This window comes from Numenius arquata, chromosome 21, assembly GCF_964106895.1.
Source record: "Numenius arquata chromosome 21, bNumArq3.hap1.1, whole genome shotgun sequence".
In the NCBI taxonomy this organism is placed as follows: domain Eukaryota; kingdom Metazoa; phylum Chordata; class Aves; order Charadriiformes; family Scolopacidae; genus Numenius; species Numenius arquata.
The window spans coordinates 3,825,345-3,833,176 of NC_133596.1; the positions used below are offsets into that span (position 1 = coordinate 3,825,345).

The following is a 7,832-nucleotide window of genomic DNA, read 5'->3' on the forward strand; positions in this document are numbered from 1 at the left end:
CCACCAGCGTTAAAAAAAAAAAAAAAAAAAAATCCCAAAGCACCCTCCCTAAAAATAAGCTCACTGTTGTTATTCCCGATATATTTAGGGAATAAACCCACCGAGCTGCAGCGGCGGGGGCTGCCACCCTTGCTCCAGGTGTCCCCCAAGCACCCGCAGGTCCCTGCATGGTGGTGTCCCCTCTTTGGTTGGGTGACACCCTGGAAACACAGCACTTGGGGAGGGAGGGACTTGTCCCTTCTCTCTGCAGCCTGAAGGCACCTTGGGTGGCTCAGCCTCCTCGGCCAGGGCTGGAAAACACTGGGAAATATTTGGAGGCTGTGACTCGGAGCAGGGACACTGTTCAGTGCCCCATCAGAGCAGCCCCCCCCACCCCCCCCCAGTGGGGGTTCTCCGGTGTCTCGTAAGCATTAAGCTAACCCTTACCTGTGGTTTGCAGCTCTCCTCTGCGAGACCTTTGCTGAACCCATAGGTTGGGGACCTGGATGGGGACTCCAGCCCGAGCAGCAAAGCCAATGGAGACCTGCCCTCCTGCCTCAGTTTCCCCAGTGCCCTTAAGCCGCTCCAAGAGCGCTTTCCCCTGCCCCCCACCCCGTGCATGGTGCAAATTGAGGCTCTGCCCCACAGCAAACCCTTACCAAGCCCCATCTAGCCTCGCTGCCCCCAGCCCCACATCCCCAACTCAGGTGGGAAAGGCGGTGGGTCCTACCTGTCTGCAGGGGCTGGGGGGGTCCCGGCAGCCCTGGAGCCAGGATCGGGCCCCTCACGGCTTGTGGGGTGCAGGGATGCACCTCAGTCCGTGGGGCTGGAGCAGGGGGACGGGCAGGTCCCTCCTCAAGGCTCTTATCAGCAGCTGCCAGGGATTCCTGCCCGCACCCTGATTAGTTCTGGGCTCCACATCAGCAGCCCCCAGCGTCCCTTCACCACCCCACCCCAGCTCCATCCCAGCAGTGGGACTGGAACATCCCATGGGACACCCAGAGCGGGATGAGTGTCAGTGCCTCAAATCCTGGCTTTCCAGGAGGATGCTACACTCGGAAGAGGTTGGCAAGGAGGGTGCACTGGAGCGCAACCCACCCCCTGGGGCAACTGGGGAGTGCATAGGCCCCCCCATTTGCCCCCGTTGGACAACCCAGGGCTGCTCCCAGTCACTCCCAGAGTAGTGGGACACCCCCACCCCATCCTGCACAAGGGGAAAGGGAAGCTGCATCTCACCCCTGCCGCCCTGCAGAGACATTTGGAAAAAGAAAAAAAAACACAAAAAGAAAGAAAAATAAAAAGAATAATTTTATTTTTTTTTTCAAACAAGATCTGTAGCAAAGTCACAGTAGCATTTCCATGCCCAGTCAGGAGTAAACACACCCCCAAAAAAAAAATAGAAATAACTTAACTGGAGCTACGGTTCAGCAGAGACAAACCAAGAGTGGCCGAGCAGCAGGCGATGCTGCTGGACCCCGACCCGCAGCTCCAGCAGAGCCGGGGGCTCTCCCGAACGGGCACCCCCCCGGCGACCCGCGCCGCTGGGAAATGCTCGGGCACATCTGGGTGAAGCTACGGCCACCCCATGTCCCACCCTGTCACCCTCAGCCACAGGCAGCCCCGCACCCCAGCACAGCCACGAGGGCTGAGGCAGCGGAGATGTGCCGGTGGCTGAAAAATCGAGGCAAAAAACACCCAAAAAAGGTGTAAAACACACCACAGGCACTTCTGCCTGCTCCGGGAGCCAGGTTAAGAGGCATTTCATATCCCAAATTGCAGGGGGCTCGGGCAGGCACCCCCAGGCACGGAGGGGATGTCCCCATGTCACTGAAGGCAGCCCAAACACCCAGGGCAGGGCAAGGGGGAGCCTCAGCCTCACCCCCAGCCGTTGGGACCCTGGCATTGGGGGGGACAGCTCGGAGATGAGTGGCACCAGGGGCTGCCCGATGGGGTGGCCAGATCCTTCCCACCACTTCTGCGGTGCCTTCCTCGGGTGCCGAGCCAGAGAGGTGGGAAGAGGGAGGCCAGGGCAGCAACCCCACCAGCCACTGCGTATCTTTGAGGACAAGGAGACCCCAAAAAACCAAGGGTGAAGCTCACAACACCCTCTGGTGATCTCTGGCACAAGGACAGGCCTCCGCAGTGGCAGTCGTGGTACCAGGACGTGGCACAGGGTGGGGTAATACCAGCAACCGCAGGGCAAAAGCGGCACCCACAGACACCCCGATTTGGCTTCGTTCAGGCTCACCCCAAAAAAGGGCATGGAGCAGCCGAGCACCCCCAGCTCTGCCAAGCCACTCCGGGGTCTTCCCAGCACTGATGGCTTCTTGGGGGTCCCCTCTCCTGGAACGAGGGGCAGGGAAGCCCCCACTTTTCCTTTCACAGCTCCAGCCCCTTCAGGGGAGAGACAATATTCCAGCAGAGTCTTTAAGGCACCAGCTCCCTCCCGGCCTTTCCCCCAAACCTGGGGCAGGAGGAGGAGGAGGAAGAGGAGGGAGCAAAGCCTGGTCAGGTCATGTAGCGGGTGACAGCTCTCAGGGCGTAGAGCAGAGCTGCCTGCATCCGAGCCTCCAGCAAGAGCAGGTTGATGTGCACCTACGCAGAGAAAAGGGGGGGTCAGGGCACAGGGGGGGGCTCTGCACCCCCCCCACCGCCCTGAGGGAGGGGAAGGGATGGGGCAGCACCTTCTCCGAGTGCTTGAAGTGTCTCCAGAACTGCGTGTACATCCTCTTGGTCGTCTTCTCCGGGTAGCAAGCCACCGTCTTGATGTAGATCTTCAAGCTGCGCTCCAGGAGCTGGTTCACCTCCCCATAGTCGTAGTCATCGTAGCTGAGGGAGGGAGCAGGGATGTGACCCCAGGCATAACCCCTTCACATACCCCGGGGGGGGGGTGTGTGTGTCTTTCTGGCCTTAAGCCGAGCCCCCCAACAACAGCAACAACAAGTCTCAGCAGCAACAACAGTCTCAGCAAGGTCAAGCTGCAGGTCCCAGGTTGGACCTGCTCACGGGCTCTACCCAAGGTGGAGAACAAGCTCTGGACGTGTTTTGGGGACCTACCGGATGCCAAAGACACAGTGGACATAGTTCCAGATGGCCCTGCGCAGCATGGAGGTGTCCACGCCACAGTGCATGGCGATGGTGTTGTACGTCAGGTTGTAGACCACTTGGAACTTCTCATCCAGGAGCTGCCCCACATCAGGGTAAAGGCGGTTGATCAGGGAGAAGCCGTGGTCCTCCCAGGTGTAATCCTGCCAGAAAAAGGATGCTGGGGTAGGGGCTTGATGGGGAAACATGGGGTCCCTTCAAAGCCAGGGGAACAAGCTAGGGTGGTTGTTGTCCCCATGTTGACCCCCTCAACTATTAGCATCTGGTTGCACTGCTCAGACAGCTCCAGCCTGGTCCCAGCCCTTCACCCCCTGCACCCACGCTGTCATAGAACCACAGGATCCCGCCAAGATGGAATTTCCTGTGTCCCAGCTTGTGCCTGTTGCCCCTTGTCCTATCACCAGGCACCACTGAGAAGAGTCTGGCCCCAAATCATAGAATGGTCCGGGTTGGAAGGGACCTTCAAGATCATCGAGTCTAACCATCAACCTAACACTGTCAAAGCCACCACTAACCCATGTCCCTCAGCAGCACATCTGCCCGGCTTTTAAATCCCTCCTGGGATGGCGACTCTGCCATTTCCCTGGGCAGCCTGTTCCAATGCCTGGCAACTCTTTTTTGGGAAGAAATTTCCCCTAATATCCATCCTCAACCTCCCCTGGCACAACTTGAGGCCATTTCTTCTTGCCCTATCGCTTGTTCCTTGGGAGAAGAGACCGACCCGACCCTCGTTACAACCTCCTCAATGACCCTGGGAACAAGAGACAAGCAGGACCTGTCACCCAGCTCCCTGCCACCCCGTCCCCTTGGCTGGCACATGGCCGCGAGCACCCACCTGCGCACGGAAAGTGGGGGGCGCCTGCTCGCCCCTCCGCGTGAAGTCCTTGTAGCCGAACTCGGGGTCCTCCACGAAGCAGAGGACGTTGGACTGCGGGGAGTGATCCGTGATATCTACAAGGCACCACCGCGGGGGCCGTGAGAAACGTGGTGTGACCCCGGACAGAGCCAACCCTGCAGCTGGGGGCCTGATCCTGCTGCACCATGGGCAGATGCTGGCTCCTTCCCCTCTCCCCTGTGACACCCGTCCCCCCCAGTCCATGGGGGACCCTGTCCCCAGCCAACTGCACCCCGGCACCTCCTCACCCGAGGGAGCGACCAGCAAGCTCTCTGTCTTCTCCAGCTCGAAGCGCGTCGCCATCTCCTCCTGCGTGACACCTTCCTCCTCCAGCTGGCTTTCCTGCAGCAGCTTCATCCTCTCCATCAGCATCTCCACCTCCTGCATGGCGTCCTTGCCCTGGAGAAGCAGAGGTCGGGCAAGGTTGCAGAGGGGTTGGAAGCCCAGAGGAGCCACTCTCAGGCTCTGGGGGCACTCGGAGCAGTCCCAGGGCTGCCCTAAGGAATATCTGCAGGACTCAAGAAGGTTTGTCCTGCCCAGACCTCAGCTGTTGCCATGCCTTATCCCAGGGGCTAGAAGGGATCCCTGCGGAGGATGCTACTGCACAGCCCAGCCCTAAAGCATCTGCTGTCCCCAATAAAAGGACAATTGGAGCAATTCCCAGGCAAAGCACCATAAATCATAGAATCCCAGGTTAGAAGGGACCTCAAGGATCATCTGGTCCAACCTTTCTTGGCCAAAGCACAGTCTAGACAAGATGGCCCAGCACCCCGCCCAGCTGAATCTTAAAAGTGTCCAATTTTGGGGAATCCACCACTTCCCTGGGGAGATTATTCCAATAAAACACTCCAGCACCCCCTGCCCTCCCTTCCCACCCCACGCCCCCACCTCTGGAAGGCAAAGCACCCCCCCACCCCCCCCCCGCCCCTTACCCCAGAGCTGTCATCAGAGGCTGGGCTGCTGTCGCTGTGGGGCGAGGGGGGCCGGCAGTTGTGCCCCCCATCCTGCTCCTCCTCGGGGTTGATGCCGCAGCCGAAGACGAAGGAGGCGAGCGAGTGGTAGTGGGTGAGGAGCACCAGGGCCTGCACCAGCTCCGCCAGCGACCAGCTATTCTCCCCTGTCTTCAGCAGAGCCTGCAAAGCCCACGGGGTTGGAGAGACCCCCCCCAAGCCCCCAGCTCGCTGTGCCGTACCCCCCCACTGCACCCCAGAGCCAGGAAAAGCCAAGGGGGGGACAAGTCACCCCTTCCCCATCCATCCATCGGGAGCAGCACAGACCCTGCCCTCCAGCTCAGAGACTCCCTCAACCCCAAAAGGGTTAAACCTGGGGGGGGGGGGGGTTTGTCCAAGCAAGGATGTGGCCCCAGGGGTCAAGACCCCAAAACCAGAGTGTTCCTGGGGGGGGAATCCACGCCGGCAGCATCGTCTCTCACCTCGATGTGCTCCTTGGTGATGAGCCAGGGCCGATGCGCCAGCAGCTTGTTGATCTCATTGAGGTTCCTGAGTTTTTGGGGGGCACAGTGCAGCCCCTGTAGCCAGGCCGGGTTGCCCCCCACCTGCAGGAACTCCCCCATGTGCAAGCCCACCAGGTAGGAGCACTGGTGCCGGGCTGCTGCCTGTGGGGAGAGCCGGGAGTCAGCCCCCAACACTGGCCAGGAGACCCCCAACCCTGCTACAAGCCCTTGGAGAAGCCAAGGCAGGGAGCCATCCCCCACCAACATCACTCTTGGAGCGTTTTCCCTGGGGAAGAGAGCCCAGACAGGGGTCTTTGTCCCCCCCAATCCCTATCAGTGCTGGTCCCTAGGGTCCCTGGAGGGGAAGGGTGCTGGGGTGCCCTGGGTGGGCACCACAGGACCAACCCCAAAGGGGCTTCCAAGCCTCTGGGACCACAGATAGGGGGGTGGTGGCCCTCTGTGGGGTCCCAAAGACCTTCCTGCCCCTGAGCAAAAACCCAATGGAAGTGCTTGGACCAGAAATAACTCTACGGGACCCCCCACCCCATGGGACCCCCATCCTTACCATGATGGCGATGTAGTGGCGCTTGTGGTAGGGCAGGGGCCCGTCCATGCGCAGCAGGAGGTACTGGGTCTTCCAGAAGCTGCTGAGATACTGGGGGTGCAGCCCCATGACCATGGTGATGTTGTCCACCCTGCCCGCCGAGACGAAGGCCTCGATGAGGAGCTGCCGCCGGCTGCTCTCCGCACCCTCCTGCAGGATCTGTCGGGACAGGGATATGAGGGGGGTGAAGAGCTGTGTGCCGCACCCCCCCACTCTTCCCAACAGCCCCCCAAAAGCTAGAGGGAGACCTCCTCCCTCCCCATCGAGCACTGGTGGTCAGCAGGACCCCCCAAGCACCCACCCCATTGCATCAGATGCTCACCCTGTCGGAGGTGCCCAGTTTTGTCACCGCCGCCCGGTAGGGACACCGTCGGGAGCCCCCGCTGCCCGTGCCCCCCCTCCCAGCCCCAGGGGGCTGGGGGTGATGGGGGGTCTCCATGCTGGACCCCGCAGAGCCCGGCCAGCTCAGCCCACGGGTTGGGTTGTTTATTTGGGTGCTGGTGCACAGTGGGGAGGAGATGGGGCTCAGCCACCACCCACCCCCCACCCCCCCCCCACCTTCCAGTCTCTCCACCCCCATCGCGGTGACGAAACCATGGCGTTATCTCTGCCCGAGGAGGAACCATCTGGGACACCAACGCTGGGCGCTGAGATAGGGCTGAGGGTGCCCCGGGGATTTCAGGGCACAGTTTTTGGAAGGGGGTGGCGGGGGGGACAGGGCAGGATGGGGGCTGCCTTTGCAGCACAGGGGAAAGACAGCCAGGTTTGGATGAGGGGGGGAAACTGAGGCACGGGCAGGACAGGAAAACACCAGGGTGAAACAACACAACACCCGCTCACCCCCCCACTCCCCCCCCGCCTCCAAAACAAGACACCCCCACACACACACACACACACAACCACAGGGACACCCCCAGCTGGGTGACCCTTCCCCATCCCACCCCAGCCGGGCACTAGCAATCAGGATGGGGGTTGGGAATCCTTCCTTAACAGCCCCCCCCCCGCCCCCGCCCAGGGCAGGGAGGAGCCCCCCAGCAGGGAGGGATGCCCCCCCACCCAAGACCATCCCCACCGCTCTTACCTCTCCCAGGGGGATGAAGGCGCTGGGACTCCTCCCCAGCTCCCGGGGGACCTCGACTCCTCCGTCCTAGGAAGGAAAGAGCAGCTTCTTCAGCCTGGGACCGTGGCAGCCGGGAGTCACCGAGTGTCCCCGGGACGAGCGGCCGCCACTGGTGTGACGAGCACGGTGTCACCGGAAAGGGTGACTCAGGCAGCCACCCCTGCACGGGCCACGGGGACGCGCGGCCATCACCCTTGCGTCAGGCCGGGCAGCGCCTGATGAAATCGGGCAGGGGTGTTGCTCTGCAACACCCGGGGAGGTGTGTGACACACGGGGACCGACCGCCCCAGGACACCGCAGGCCAGGAGAGCGGAGACACCCCCGAGACTCAGTTTACCACCCCCGTGGGAAAACACAGGGGACAAGCGGAGCCTGGCGGCGGGGGGGGGTCCCGGGAGCACCACAGCCCTGGCCGCAGCCGGGTGCTGCTGTTTGCAGTCACCACCATAAACACGGTGCCGGGGGCTCCTGGTGACACCCCCGGGCACAAAATACCCATAAACATCTCCACCAGGTATTTTCTTCCCCCTCCCCAAATCCATTAATGCAGTTAAGACCGAAACGAGTCGTGTCCCCCCCCTCCCCAGGACAGGGTGGCTGCTGCTCTCCGCACTCCAGGCACGAGGTTCAGCTTATTTTTGACTCCCCCCCCCTCCATGCTCCAGACCCACCCACC

General features: G+C 61.6%; 1 protein-coding gene across 1 annotated transcript in view; it reads right to left on the reverse strand.

Annotated features, from left to right (window-relative positions):
- Nucleotides 1–1,271: 1,271 nt before the first annotated feature.
- The window catches only part of SESN2 (sestrin 2), a 10,224-nt gene continuing 3,663 nt past the window's right edge, over nucleotides 1,272–7,832 (reverse strand). The window contains exons 2-10 of the mRNA XM_074162165.1: nucleotides 7,118–7,183; nucleotides 5,998–6,195; nucleotides 5,412–5,594; nucleotides 4,894–5,112; nucleotides 4,228–4,378; nucleotides 3,920–4,035; nucleotides 3,037–3,227; nucleotides 2,664–2,808; nucleotides 1,272–2,574 (exon numbers count right to left, since the gene is read on the reverse strand). Coding sequence (XP_074018266.1) covers nucleotides 2,488–2,574; nucleotides 2,664–2,808; nucleotides 3,037–3,227; nucleotides 3,920–4,035; nucleotides 4,228–4,378; nucleotides 4,894–5,112; nucleotides 5,412–5,594; nucleotides 5,998–6,195; nucleotides 7,118–7,183 — 1,356 coding nt within the window. The 3' untranslated portion in view covers nucleotides 1,272–2,487. The remainder of the gene's footprint in view (nucleotides 2,575–2,663; nucleotides 2,809–3,036; nucleotides 3,228–3,919; nucleotides 4,036–4,227; nucleotides 4,379–4,893; nucleotides 5,113–5,411; nucleotides 5,595–5,997; nucleotides 6,196–7,117; nucleotides 7,184–7,832) is intronic.